Source organism: Pygocentrus nattereri, chromosome 22 (assembly GCF_015220715.1).
Source record: "Pygocentrus nattereri isolate fPygNat1 chromosome 22, fPygNat1.pri, whole genome shotgun sequence".
NCBI classification, from domain to species: domain Eukaryota; kingdom Metazoa; phylum Chordata; class Actinopteri; order Characiformes; family Serrasalmidae; genus Pygocentrus; species Pygocentrus nattereri.
This window is the reverse complement of record NC_051232.1, coordinates 26,456,061-26,472,195: the sequence shown is the minus strand read 5'-3', so window position 1 is coordinate 26,472,195 and position 16,135 is coordinate 26,456,061. Positions and strand designations below refer to the sequence as shown.

At 37.7% G+C, this 16,135-nt stretch overlaps 1 protein-coding gene across 1 annotated transcript; it reads right to left on the bottom strand.

The window, feature by feature from the left end:
• Positions 1 to 6,682: 6,682 nt before the first annotated feature.
• On the bottom strand, positions 6,683 to 11,919 carry LOC108416864 (HEPACAM family member 2-like). Its single transcript, XM_037533042.1, has 6 exons — positions 11,764 to 11,919; positions 10,958 to 11,296; positions 8,525 to 8,812; positions 8,242 to 8,364; positions 8,058 to 8,128; positions 6,683 to 7,168 (listed from the first exon to the last, which is right to left on the bottom strand). Exons 1-6 carry the CDS (start codon positions 11,810 to 11,812, stop codon positions 7,103 to 7,105), a joined length of 936 nt encoding a protein of 311 aa, XP_037388939.1. The 5' UTR covers positions 11,813 to 11,919; the 3' UTR covers positions 6,683 to 7,102.
• Positions 11,920 to 16,135: the final 4,216 nt, after the last annotated feature.

Below are 16,135 nucleotides of genomic sequence, written 5' to 3'. Positions count from 1 at the left end.
TTTAAGTAGATTTTCTTTGTGTCTCAGTGAGCACAACAGTGAATCACTATTTTCACATTCTGTCTTTCATGAAAAAGGGGAAAAACATTCATGATCAGCAGTCCTCTAGATGTCCACACTGTTACTCACCTCCACATGATTCACTTCACAGTGAGATAATGAACCTCCGAGAATAAACAACAAAGGGGGTATAAACAATAACATACAAAAACAGCTTTGATCAAACAAGAAACTGATAAGCCACTCACGGACCCTACACTGTTTACTGATGTAATATTAGAACTATTCATTGAACATGTAAAGACATTCAGGGTTTATTTCTGTTTCTGGCTCAGCGTCTCTTACTGCACTGTGTTCATCAAAACTCAAACAGACTCAATGTTTACATTACGTCTTATTTTCAAACAATTGTACACCACTGCAGTAGTGTTTAAATAGATGGAACATTTTATAGAGTCCTTATATGAAAGTCTTTTTTACTCTTGGGAACGCCACCGAGTTATTTCCAGTCAACCAAGATCAGATTGTCTCTTTTAATGGGGAGAGAGCTACAAAATCGAAACACACGTTATTGTTTCAAAATACATTTTTCAATGGCAAAATCTGCTTAATGGACAGTATTAATGTACATGTACATTATTTGAGCCAAATAATGGCTGGGGGTGGGGTGGGTGTGTGAGGGGAACTTCCTGCTCACTCTTCCTGCTCTCTTCCTGCTTGCTTACCAGCAAGTTTATTTTTATTGAAGGGCGGGACTTTCCCACAAACAAATGCCACGTTGATCACGTTAAGCTTTCCCATTCACTTAAAATTCATAATGTGTTTGGCTTTTTGTTCTCTGGAGGAAGCATGATATTTAAACCAGCTCAAGAAAGAAAACTGACTTTAGGTCTGAAACAGTAAAGCCAGAATCAGTGAAACACACAAGAGCAGTGAACAGGTTCAGTTTACTTTGTGGTAAATGTACCATGCTGTCAGTCTGGAATATTCCTGCCCTTATTTTCTCAGGTATGGTGTATGAACTGAATTCTGACCTTCTTTAGAAATTCTTTATCTGTCCATCTTCTCAGTGCACTGTAATGGTTAAGACATTAGTGCTGCTTCATTTTGAAAGAACAAGTCAGAATAAGCCAAAATACTGTCTTCAAATCTCCTTAATTGGGTTGTTTATGACAGCAGACTGCAATGACTTCATCCAGCTCCACAGGAGATTATAATAAAATCTTTCTTAAAATCAGTCCAGACTGAATCCTGACTGAAACGTTAAAGAGCTTAAACATTTCCAGCTTCCTTGAAGACATTCCTTAAGAATATTCCTTATTTTTAACATCTACAAGATGATAAAGGTGAAAATGAAATAAAATAATATTACACATGGAATTGCAGTGAGCAAAAGCGTTAAATAAGTCAAAATAACTTCTATTTTAGATTCTTCACGCTGCTTCTCCCCCTCTCTGTAAACACTTTGTGTGATGTTGTGCACATCCTGTATGAGCTGGTGTTTCTCATGTAGCTGTGGTTGGGGAAATGCTAATGCTAGCCACAAACATTTAAATTAGCCTGACCATCATGTCTTGTTCTCAGTGCAGTTGGTCAGTGTGTGTCAACACCCAAGTTCTCAATAAAAGATGACAGCAATTTCACATCTGTGAAAACCAATGCGCTCGCTCTCTCTCTCTCTCTCTCTCTCTCTCTCTCTCTCTCTCTTTCTCTCTCACACACACACACACACCCACACACACATGCATGCAGTCGCATGTAAAGGTTTAGACCCTTGTTAAATGATGTTTTGTTGATTTTCTAAATAAAAGATGTTAACACACCCTCCACAGAGATCACACTTAAATATGATATTTTTCTGCACAATTTCTGTACAAAATATTTTGAAAAAAATGATCAAATATAGAGAGTGCCATGACTTTTTCACAATCCACATGTTTTTTGCTGCTATATTAAAATCAGTGGATAAACAGTAATTGTGCTTTAAAGTGCAGAAATGTATTCGGGGTACCCACAAAAAACTGCATATGACTATGCGTGTGTCTGTGTGTGTGGAGTTTTGGTGTTTAGGTCTCTCTGAAAGATGAGACTTTTTAATGCTGTTTATCTGAAGCGGGAAGGTTTGTGGTCTACCAGCTCTTGCACAGTTGTTTGGGTCCCATTTTCTCAGCTTGTTTTCAGCATTGTTTTTATTCATTTATGTTCATTAGATTCCCCCCTCCAACCATTATTATAATACCACTTCCTATGTGACTAATTGTGAAAGAGCATGTCTTTCAGTTCTCATCATCACACACTGAACTCCCATCACGTGAATGAGTGAACAGTGATGAGCCCTGAACCTGCATCAGTTACAGCTTTAAGGTTTTAATGTTATCAGATCATCATGTTATCACAGTGGTGATCTTTATCCTCTGATAACAGTCATGTTAAATAAAGATGCATGTTTGAGAGTTGAGACTCCATCACTCAAGATGAGCTACCACACAGTGTTACATACAGTTTTGTTTATATTACAGCACTCAGGGTTCACTTGGTTTAAAAGGGTTACAGCTCTAATACTCCAAAACTATTTACGAACTGTGGATGATTATCCTTTGAAAGAACAGTTAGACAGAATAAAACAAAAAAGCTGGAGGTGTTTCTCCACCAGACGTCCCTCATCAAGTGACTGCCTTCTTTTAGTGAATCAAATACAAGCTGTGAGCTGATTTATATGTCTGTTCCTTCGGCTCTGTAGAACAAGAAGCAAAACTAATGATAACCAGATGTTATATTAACAAAACAGTTATCTGATGCTTGTGATGTTACAGGCAACACAGTGTGTCAGCAACAGCAAACCATCCTGGAGAAAGACTGTTATGAATCAGCAACACAGTAACTGAATAATATCGATGAACTGACTGGGATAAGAGCGCTTTATACAGACAATGTTCACTAATATACAGCAGCTTTACCCGTTACAGTTTAAAATGTCTGTGTGAGTTAGCTTTATACATATATATACTTTATCATGGATGTAACGACACATGACATTAAATGAAATGAAAGGAGGAAATGTGAAAACATTAAATATAAATACATACTCACTTCAATGATGTGAAATACTAAGGACAGTTAGTAGTTTAGTGAAAGTGTAAAGAAGCAGAGAATCTGTCTATAAAGACCACATTTACACACAAAGAACCACAGACATGCTCTCGCGTAGCTGTACTACTGAACAAAGCTCACCACTGTACAGATCAGTGTCCTGCCCCAGATACAGAAACCCACAGACTCCATTATGAGTTTCAGAGCTGCATGCAGGCTCTGCACTGACTGTGAATGCAGAGCCACTGAGGGGCTGAATCCAGTTGAGACAAACTCATAAATCCATCCATCCATCCATCCATCCATCCATCCATCCATCCATCCATCCATCCATCCATCCATCCATCCATCCATCCATTTTCCAAGCCGCTTCTCCGTCAGGGTTGCGGGGGGGTTCGGGGGAATGCTGGAGCCTATCCCAGCAGTCATCGGGCGGAAGGCAGGATACACCCTGGACAGGTCGCCAGTCCATTGCAGGACAGACAGATAGACACAGACAGTCACAAACTCATAAATCTTACAGTGATTAAAGCTCTCTACTGTATTTATTGTGGCTGTTTTGGACAAAACTGAATTTGCTTATTTTGCATATATATTGATTCTGATTAGTTTAAAGGTGGTCATCTTGTTTCCGATTTGAGCAGCCGTTTTACTTTCTCAGTGCTTGCATACTGCATAGAGAAGAAACATTAACATTATTACTTTTCTAAAATTACCCATAAGAGTGTTTGGATTTGCTAACAAATTATGGATATGAGCATTCATAAAATTAGGCATGCTGGTTTAGTTTATTTAGAGTAAAAGTTTGGGGTGTCTAGGGCTCTTTGTCAACTTATCACAAAAACTTCCTCAAGCTGAAAAATATCATAAAAGGATGAACCTGAATCAAAGGTTTGTTTTCTTTCACACTTTCTTTTAATTTATTCACACGTTACCCAAGAGCCCCCACCACTTCCCTTTCACCTGTGATATGTGAAGTCATCATATTTTTGAATGCATTTTACAATAATATGAGCTCATAGAGTACTAGGCAACAGACAGAGACCACCATTCATTCATTTAATGTCCAAATTTGCTGTTGTTGATTTTCAGCATAAAAAATATATTTAACAGAAATTCACACAGAAGTCTTAAAAACTAAATACACTATCAATAGGGTCTCCGTTTTCTACTTATTTTCATTTGATATTCCCCTTCCTCATGCAAGTGGATTATTCCCAATAAATTATTATGTCTAATCTCCTCAGAAACATCTGAAAAATAACTTCTCGTTTTGACTGGAAATTAAGTAAATGTGGGGTGATCTGACTTTTACTCTGTACTGTACCTGTACAGAATTACTGATATGATTACTGGATTGTACCACATTTCATAACAGTTTCATAACAATTTCTTTCTAATGAATAATACACCTCGACTTCAGCTGTCATTTGCTCATTCAGCCCTGGTTTATTATGAAACAGAAGAAGTGTCTGGGGAGAGATTCTCTTCTGCCCACACTGTGTTTATCCCTCATGATCCACCCTGTTTATTATAGACCTGGAGGCCTAGCTCACCCAAGGAGCTCTCCTCACGAACATATCACTGCTGTCAGAAGAAATATCTGTGTTTGTCATTTTTCAGCTTATGACATGGAAATACATCTGGTTCCACTGACTCACATTAACAGTACAGTATGGTTTTCCTCCGACAACAGCGATATACTTTATGAACTATATGTACATACACAAACACAAACACACACATTTCCTAGTTTTCTCTGTATATACAGAATGATGTCATACCTGCTTATTTCCTATCACATTTTATGGTCCACACGTCGCTCTACATGCTGCTGTTGGTTGTTGTCATTGACCTTGTTGAGCACATGGACACTGCTGTAGTCACGGATGGATTAACTTGATCACTGTACTGTAATGATATCACACACATCACACAGTAGGTAAACAGAGCAGTGGTGAAGATAAATATGTAAAAAACAAATACACACACACGACTCTCCTACAGCATATCACTGCCTAATGAAAAACAAGGCACAAATCTGTGACCCCAGTTAAACAATAAGCTGGACTGTATGACTGTATGAATTAACCAACCAGTCAATATGAACGTGAAATCCTCATTTACATTTGGCAGACACTCTTATCCAGAGCGACTTACAATTGGATAATTTTACACAGGTAGGTGAAGGTATTGTTAGGAGTCTTGCCCAAGGACTCTTATTGGTATAGTGTAGGGTTCTTACCCAGGCACTGTAGACTGAACCCCAGTCTACAGTGTGCAAGGCAGAGGAGTTACCCACTACACTACACAAACCACCATTGTAAAATATCTGCACAAAATGGGAACAGTGCCATCTGGTGACACATTTTCAATTACCAGATTGTAGTTGTAGTGGCCATATATGTGAGCCTGTAAATCCTATTGGAGAATTTAATAACTATTTTTCCTCCGTCTAAAAAAAAACAAAAAAACTTACAGTGCAGCTCATAAACTTGGTGTTACTGTTTCTGATTAACTCATTTTAATAGTTTGGAAGGAGAAAACATGGAACCAGACAATCATATGTGATATCATGGATATATTGTTAAATAGATTATACAGTACCTTTTTTCGGGTGTATTAAGGAGCCTATGATGGCCACCCAGGATCTTTAGAAAGACCTGCATGGATGTCTTCAGTCCATCAGAGCAGTCAACAGGGATATTCCACTTATTGTTAGTCTGGGACAGTCTGTGGACTATGCAGCACACCAGAGGTGACTAGTTTTATTCACAAAGGGCCAGCGTGGCTGTGTGAACAAGCCTCTGTGAACAAGCTGTGTCAAGAGCATGGCCAAGGGAGCTGACCTCCCCAACGAGGTCCTAACTGATCAAAGCACAATATCTGTCACGCACCCATCATATTCAGACAAGTGTTTACCACCAACACACTGAGAGATTAATGAAACTTTCAAACCACGATTCATAAGGTCACATACAAACATGTAAGCTGATGAATCGATCCCTGATTAGTCTGTAGGTGCTGGAAGGCCAGCTCTATTTAAAAATAAGGTTCATTACATCCTGGACCTGACAGCACATTTCCTCCAGCTCAACCATTTATCTTGTGAGAATTTGCTGTGGAACAGGAACAGCAGCAGTGGCTCTGTATCAGACCTTGTACTGGAACACAAAGTCCTTGTATTACTGCAAATGATGCTGACCTCCTCCTTCACTTTCTGTTAAGTAAGCTTGGTTTGGGTAATACGATTAAAATATTTAGGAATAAATAAATACATTTATCACAAAAAAGCTGAATGTAGTTCAAAGTGCTGTGCACATATGCAGTGTGGGTCTTTTTAGTATTTAAGATATATATTGATTTAATCATGAATACTAAAACAGCTCACTATAAAACATTTTGAACAGCTTGCTGTTGTGAAACTGTAAATGAATAAAATTGTTCAGGTTCATTTGCTGACTGGCACAGCAACCAAAACCCACAATAATACCAAGCTATATGCTAAACTAAGTTAATGAAATGAACAAAAAGTTCTGCTCCATTAACTACATCTTCCTTTCCTACTGAAATGAGCCACAGAATGTCTGAGTGGTTCTCAATAGCGCTGTTTATTCTCATGATTTTGTCTCTGTTTTCCTGGCTAGATTTAAAACTGGTGCTTACTTTCAGAAGGTTTCAAACTATTTAAGCAGATCAATCTCTGCCCAAAGGTAAAAGTCAATAGTATAACAAAACTACAAGAGAAGACCAAGCTTAACATCACAAACCATATATTTCTTTTTCTTATACCTTGCACGACTGTTTAATCTCATACATTCACATCATACATTTACTATCATGTACACAAAAGTCTATACTGGTTATTATAAAATTAATAGAAATGTAATTTTTTATAACATTTTGTAGCTTACTTGACATAGTATGATACAGAAACGGAGTAAATTATCTAAACATCAGGTCACTGTTACAAGATACTGAATAAAGCAGTCAACAAAAATCCTATGCAGGGTTACATCCTTATAGCTGAGTACACCACCAAAGTGCGCTCGTCCTCTGTCACTCCAACACTGCCTTTCTGCAAAACACAGCAGTATATTTTGATTTAAAACTCATGAGTTATTACTAATATGTATAATAAGACAGAAAATGTGGCTTCTAGCTGAAAAGCTTGAGTAATTAAGTTTAATACTTTTATGGAAATGACTGAGTCACTTCAATACTGCAACAGTTCAACTTGTCCACTTGTTCACTGTAGTGAAGTCATGGAACATTTGTTGGGCTCCAAAATGTCCTGATTCAGAACTGTGATAAGTAGAAACTACATCAAAGTGCTTCTGCACTCTGTTGTTCAAATGTGGTGAGAAAAGTGGTTTGTGCTCCAGTGTCCGTTAAACCACCCAGACTGGTTGCCACTTAATGCGTTTAAGGTTGTTTCACTACAACAAAATGTTTGGCTTGTATTTAAATGAACACCCTCCACACCCTCCAACACATGTGCAGACGCATTCAGAACTGTTTAATCAACAACAATTAATCTCATCATGCATTAAAACAATCGTCAAAGTGCTACAAAATAGTGTAACTACAGCACATTTCCACATATGAAACAGAACACCAGTGCACTGCTCAGTTATTGTATTGGAGCATTTTGGTTTTACTGCAACTTAATGATGCATAGAAAAAGCCAAGAGCACATTATGCTAATATTGGGACACAAGATATTGCTTTTACACATTTTCTCTATGATATCATTAAGAATAGATAAATATGCTGTGATAATTACAACATAAACAACCAATTCACAACATTCATTTAACTCATATTCCACTCCACATGAAGATACTAATGTTCAGTTTGCAATGCAATAGAACATACCTGATGCCATGCTTATAAAGTGTATATAATCACAGTACAGTGACTTCAAAATGGTTTAGCTATTGAATCTGTAATGCTTATAAACTTACCTTATGATCGTCGTCTGAATACGGAGATGTGCTTTTCACTTCAGCATAATTCAGCTTAACATACTGATAAACTGAACACAAAACACAGAATACATTACAGAAGTGCAGCAGACCGTATCACATACAAAATCATGAGTGATGAAAAGCAACTGATGTAGAAAAAACTAGAAAACGTATTTCTTGCCTTGCTGCTTTGACGTCTTTGTCCAGTACAGCACAAATAATATTGATAGAGCAGCAATCAGTCCAGCAGATGTCAGAAGAGCAGCCAGTGATTTGGGAAGTTCCTCAGCTTTCTTAACGGAGACTGTAATTATCAGGTGGATCTGCATCAGTAGAGCATCAGAGCAGCGAGTGAAGTTTGTGTAACCAACTCTGACATAAATAATTGCCTTGAAATGGCAAAAAAACCAAAAAAAAAAACAAAAACCAAAACCCAAAATAAAAGTAATAATTTTGTCACCTACCTGACTTACAGCAGATGTTTGTAATATCAAGCTGGGTTGTCTGGGTGCTAACTGGATTAGCAGCTACACAGGTGTAAGTAGAACAGTCTGGGTTGGTTTTATTCAGAGGAAGATAAAGATGTTCACTGGAATCTGAGCTGCTGATGCTGGAGATTCTCTCTTTCTCTTCATACCAGGACAAACTCACATCCTTCCCGTTCTCCACAGAGCATAGAGGAGAACACGACTCTCTGAGACTCACTGAGCGCTTTTCAGCTTGATTTCTTATGACTGGCTTTAATACTGGAGCTATAAAATACAAAATAAAACAATAAAACAGATAAGAGACATTGAAAAACTTACATACAGCACTTGAACCACCTACAACAATACAACTATGCAAAAATACTATTAATTATAGTTCAAACATGTCAAATCACTGACATTTGTTTGGCCTGTTTGGCTGCTAGAGGAGGTTCCATGTCTGATTTTATGCTGTGATTGTTGTTTGCCAAACTCAGGCAGGTTTCAGCGTGTCTGATATCTGCTGTGGCTCATAAACAGCACATTTGGGCTGTGTGTTAAATCTCTAGTCATTATACACGGACTTATAACGGCCTCTGATCAACTTCTGCTGTTAATGTACGAGATCTCATCTTTCAGCATAACACTCTATATTGTGTTCGGTGATGTATGTATAACAACAGGTATATAGTTTTGTTAGATCTTCCATATTATTTTATAATATTTGGAAACAAAACACAAAAATGAGCCTGTATAATAAACCCTATAAAAATCTATAAACCATAAACGTTTTTTCTTTTTTGTTTAAATTTTTACATTTGGTCTATATGTTCTCTGAATTTGCCAGTAAAAATCTTCCTCAATCATGTTTACATCTGGTCTTTTGGTCACATAGCATGACTGACAAAAAATAGAAACATGATTTTGCATTCACCGTAGATGCTCACTTGGTCTTCAAGGTTTAGGAAACCTTAAATGTTAAGAATGGTAAATCTCAATATGATGCACATGTTAAATACTGCTAAAATATGTTCTATAAACCAAGCAAAACACTTTATTCATGATAACAATAAAATAAATCCCTTTACAAATATGTTTTCATAACTGCTGCATCAATCAAATATATTATTTCCTTTAGACTTTAGCTACAGTGTGACATTACCTGAGAGAAACTTTTAACTGTTATAATTTCCACAGACCAGCACAAGCTCATGACATCATCAAAATGCAACAATACTAGTAGAGGTAATTCTGCATATCAACCATGTTGTTGATAATAAACAGACCCTTTTTCTGAAATTATTTCAAGCCATACATATCCAACAGACAGGCTTCCCTCTAACACAAAACTAATTATCTATTAAATGCAAAGGTAAATGTAACAGAATCAAGTAAATCAAACCCTAAAACTAAATCTAATCCTAACCTGAACTTTAACACCAAGCCTAAACCTAATATTAACCCTGACACTGCTGATAATCAATTCATTTTAACTACACAGTTTGCAAACAATTTGAGTGTCTACAGATGATATAAAGGGGGGAAACCAAAATAAAGTATAGGAGGTAAATATTAAAACACAGAGGACAACCAGAATAAAAATCATTCAAATCTGTATCATTAGATGTTCATCCAAGATTTAACTCTGAACAAAATCTCATCAGCCTAGACCCCATGTGTCAAACACAAGGTCCACGGTCAACAACAGGCCCACCACACAATCCTATCCGCCCGCAAAATAATTTTCTATTAAAATTAGTTTGTTTTACAATGTGCTACATTACAGTCTACCCAGCATGCACTGCAATGTGGTGTGCTCCAACTCTCCTACCCCAATAACAGTCTATGGGACAGCAGTTACACCTCAATTCTACACACTTCTGTGCAGCTCCACAACAGTTATATCACAAAAATGCATTTCAGCTGCAGTTCCACCACCGGAAACTGAGTCCAAGTCTTACTGAACTTGCAGCAAAGTATAGATGCAAGGTCTCTAGTTCAAGCAGGTCAATAGGTAGGGTTAAAAGACCACCTGGAGACGTTTACATGTAATAAGTCAAGTTCTACTACAAGTGGCTGTATTTTACTGTTGAAGTCTTTGTATATTTTTGAATAAACAAGAGCCATAAGTTTGGGTTACAGCACAACATTAATTAAAAATAAAATAACAGTTTTTTCTCTGGCCCACAGATTTGATGAGATTTTTAATTTGGCCCTTGTACTGGTTGATTGACACCCGTGCCCTAGACCAACCAGATCATGTTCTGTAGAATATTTCTTTATCATGCTAAACTTTGTTGGCAGAAGTGAACTGGTTTATGATTGATGTAGTTCAAGCTGTTGGTCTTCAGGCTGAGCCCAGTTCTGCTTATTCATGTTCTGCCTTTTTCTACAGCAACTATAAAAATGGAAAATGTAATATTAACTCACCATAGACATCAACACTGAAACTCCAGACTGAAGTTCTCTCAGTAATGATCTGTAGTTTATAAACTCCAGAATCTTCTCTGCTGATGTTCCTGATGGTTAAAGATCCACTGGTTCTGTTCAGCTGCAGTCTGTCTCTGAATCTCTCACTGGGATAATCTGTATTAGTCTCCCCTTTAAACACCAGACTATTCACTATCTTTATATCTGCGTTCTCAGGTCCATAAAACCCCAGTATCTGAGCATCACTCTGAACTCCAGTTAATCCAGTATGGATGGTTACAGTGTTTCCCTCCAGCTCCTGCAGTCTGACAACCTCTTCTCCAGCTGAGCACAGCAGACCTGAAACAGTGTAAGTAGGTAATATTAGTCTAAAGACTCACATATAGAAGATATTTACTATCAGTTCATTTCTGAATCCACTACCTCAGATCATATCTCAGATAACGTCTAATGCCTGTATAAATGCCTTTTCTGCAACATGACAATGTAATTTTATCTACATTTAGTGCTGCCACTCCAGGCTATTCACTGTGATCTTTTATTACAAGTGTTCCATTGTGTACAAAATCCAGCATTTAAGCTTTTGTTCAGTTCTGTGCTCATTTTCACTTCATATTCAAAATATATTCAACTTTCAGTTCAGCTCTACTGTATAAACACATCAACACTCACAGTCACACTGTTTTCTATTAAACCCAGAGCAGTAACAGTAAAGACGATCTCTGTCAGTGATCAGTCCGGACTGACCGCTCTGTCAGTCCAGAGCTCCTCGTGTTCCTGCAATAGTTTGAGGAAAACAGACTTACAGTAAAGCAGGTGAAGCAGAGCTGGATGAATCCTGTATTCTGAGAACATCTTAACCAGCCATTCTGATCAACCAGCTTCATCTACTAACTCTTCAACTCCATCGTCAGTGTCTTCTCAGATTCATAGAAAACAAAAGAAACACGGAGCTGATGTGATAGAGGCTGGGCTAGGCTGGGCATGCCCATCATGCATTGCGGTAAAAGCCGCCGTTTTAAAATGGGTTGGCATTAAAATCATTTTAGTTTAGATTACTATTTTAACTGATAATAAACAGCCAGTATCACATAGAGGAACTTTTAGCTGCCTGTTTTGATACTAAAAGCACTGACAGTACAGCTAGAGTACAGTGAAGGGTTCTAGATAAATATCATTGGTATAAATACAGTAAGGTTCTTTATATCTTCTCTCCAGTCCCATCAGCAGAACCTGCCCTAATGTGATGAAGGACTGATCAGCTGAAGCAGGTACTGGATGGAAACTGTACATACTGGACTTCCTCCAGAGGAGATGTAGAAATGATTTAACTGTGATCAGTTCATATTTCTGAACAAATACATGTTTACTATTCAGATAAATCTACGCATCATTTCCTCAGACTAAGACCTCCTTATTAGGTCACAGTTCTGCCATATTTTCTGTGTAATTTTACTCTGTTGTGTTTCTCTGTTTACATTTTGCTTACATAAGCTGATCCCATGCACTCCCATACTGAGACTTCAGACCACAGCGCTGTTGGGTTCTGTGTGGTGAGCTATGGTGAACAACAACAACAACAACAATAACAACAACAACAATTATTATTATTATTGTTATAGGAAGAAAAGGAAGCTTTATTTATAGAGCGCCTGTTACAGATTCAAGCACATTTTACAACACTAATATAAAAGTAAAAGTAAAATACCAAATAATTGGTATGAGAAAAAACATCAAGACTGTACAAATTTGCATATAAAAAGTAAATTATAAAACCACATATACAAATAAGAAAAAACAAACAATAGAATATATTTGAAAAAATTTCTATGTCCAACCACTATTGGTTCTTCTATTCTTATAATCAAGCTTGGAACACTAGAACCACCCTCACTGGTGCTCTATAGAGCCATTATTTATTATTAAACTGCACTGAAAATAAGAGAAACACTCCCATTCACATAGGTGCAATTCCCTCGCATCCTTTTTTATAATTATGAATTATACAGTGTTTCTTTCTTTTAATATCTTTTATATGTTACATTAGCCTATATGTTTGCTTTATATCTTTTTTTTTTGGTTTACACACCATTAGGATTGCTACCCAATGTCATTGTACCTTGTGCAATTACAATAAAAAATCTTGAAACATTTCACATTCTCATCAATCTGGAAAACCATTCCATCACGCAAAGAACCGTTTAAGCATGAAATGGTTAATGATATAGAATTCCTGTTTCTGGTATTAAAGAACCGTCTTTTTAAATAGAGCATGAATGGCTGTGAGTGGCACAGCTGATTCATAGCTTATAACTGTGGCTGCAGTTTCAGAGTTTTTCAACACATGTTCAGCCAAGCTGAGGCAGTCATTATAATTCATGCTGAAGGCATTGCCGGAATATGTTAAAAGCTCTGCATAAAGAGGAATATTAATTTAACTGTTACTACTTTTTCCCACAGTGTCATGAACAATGTTTTCCAATGTAGCCTAAAGTGGAATTTACAAAGCAATCAATCTAAAACTAAAACAATCAGAGAAGATGATTTCTAACGTAAATCTGAAATGTGTCCTAAAGAACGTCACATTCATTGTCCTGGTGTAAAAGTTTTAGATACATTAGGGCCTCATTTTAAGCTGAAACCCACCACTTCCATTTTAATGTGCGAGTCTGGGGGGCTGCTGACTGCTGCCACTCTGGTTAGAGTGCACCAACCACAGACATATAGTACTGAACAAATGTCACAGACCACCCTTCAGGAGATAATTCTGAGAATATTAAATTTGAAATAATCCAATTGGATAAAGAAGAGTCCACATATACCTGCAGCTCTTCATTTGGGCATTCAAATGAACCATCATTATCAGTGACTTATGACGGCGCTATCATGTGATTAGGGAGACGCCTGCAACTGACCTGGAAGCAAAATATACATATATGTAAAACCTAAATATACACTGAACACTAGAGCAGCAGAATTTCACTGGAGTTTTTTCTCGGTGTGTTGGAGGGTTTAATGCATCCTCCCTCCATTTACCATCATCCACACATCAATACATTATCACATGCTCCTGTGATCTAATGAGCTGATGCACTGAGAACCATAATGGATAATGTGGTTTGTTTATCCATCCATCATCACTTATTCAGTATCTGTTGTTCTTTCCACAGAGTGAGTTCAGCCGTCTGCTGTATGAAATGAACAGGTGAGTGAGCTGGAAAAACTGAAAGGAATAACCAGCAATTAAACAAGAGCTGCAGTTACATGAAGCTACGCTGGATTCTCTTGAGTGAAAATTAGTGCTGTACTCATATATGTTCTTTGTAGCCGATCAAATTCTTACTAATTTAGCTGTTTTTGTGGTTGATTAGATCTTAGATGAGATATATGAATATTATAGGTTATATTGAAACTAACTGCATACAGTCAGGGGGATTTTAACCCGCTGTTCTTTGTTTTATTTGCAGGTCAGTCATGCTTCTCCAGCTGTTTTATTGTTTAGTTCCTTTTTTTAAACTGTTGTCAGACATTTTACTTCTCTGTTTTGTGGCTTGGTTTTCTGACTCGTCATCAGTTTCAGGGAAACACCAGAAAGATCCAGCAGACTCAGGAATTCAGAAAAACAGAACTAAACAGAGACCAACAGAATAGAGGTTCCCAGCTTCTCAGACAGGAAGTGTTGTAGGGGCTACTACTCGCGACTGGAGCGAATCCGCAACGGACAAGGCTTTAAGTCACTCAACGGGGTCTAGCCCTTTAAGAGACTCGAGGGGGGGGACTAGTTGGTAGTAGTTCAGTTGTTGTGGTGAAGCGAGTTAAGTTTCGTTTTTGTTAAACGATTAAAGTTTTCCCTCCGCGGGATTCTCCACTAACTTGACCCTCCTTACTTCACGACCCGCTTCAGTGTCATGTTCTCAGAGGGTGGGAGGTCTTAATGGGTAAGGGAAGTCCTTACAGCAGCCCCCACATTCACTAAACCACCCCCACATACTACAACTGTCTATTGCATGTTTATTGTAAAAGGGTCGAAATGATACGTTTATAAATAAAGTCGTTTTGAAAAAGGTTTGAGTAGTTTTTCTTTGTGTCTCAGTGAACACAGCAGTCACTATTTTCACATTGGTTCTTCTGGCTACATCTTCACTGTGAGGGGGGCTTTCCCAGAAAGCTGATTTCATCAAAGGGTGGGACTTTCCCATAAACAGATGCCATGTTAAGTGTTTTAAGTGTTTCCATTCATTCTACAGCCAGTGAACTGTTTCCTCTTATAATGTCTTTGGCTTTTGTTCTCTGGAAACATGTTCATTCTGGACTGTAGTCGTTTAAATCAGCTCAACAAAGAAAACTGACTTTAGGTCTGAAACAGTAAAGCTAGAATCTGTGAAACAGGCCTAAGCCGTGAACAGGCTCAGTTTACTTCATGGTAAATGAACCGTGCTGTCAGTTTGGAATTTTCCTCCCCTTATTTTCATAGGTATGGTGTGGAGGTATGGGAACTGAATTCTGAGACCTTTAGAAATTCCCTGTTATCTGTTCATCTGCTCAGTGCACTGTAATGGTTATGACATCCAGACAAAAGGTTAGTGCTGCTTCATTTTGAAAGAACATGTCAGAAGAAGCCAAAATAACTTAACTGGGATGTTAGTAGACTGCAATGACTTCCCCATTTCAGCTCCACAAGGAATTATAATAAAATCTTTAGTTATTTCCAAAGTCTTTGAAGACATTCCCTCAGAATATTCCTTATTTTTAACCTTTTTCACAAGATGAAAAAGGTGAAAATGAAATAAAATAATATTACACATGGAATTGCAGTGACCAAAAGCGTTAAACAAGTCAAAATATCTTTTAGATTCTTCGCTCTGCTTCTTCCCCTCTCTGTAAACACTTGTTACACATTTAAATTAGCCTGACCATCATGTCTCGTTCTCAGTGCAGTTGGTCAGTGTGGGTCAACACCCAAGTTCTCAATAAAAGATGACAGCATTTTCACATCTGTGAATGTTCTCACCAATGTTCTCTCTCCCACACGCACACACAGTCACTCACACACAGTCCTTCACACCCACACACACACACAGTCACTCACACCCACACACACACTCACGCGTGCAGTCACACTCACACGCACACACACTCACTCACATGTACAAGTTTAGGCACCCTTATTAAATGATG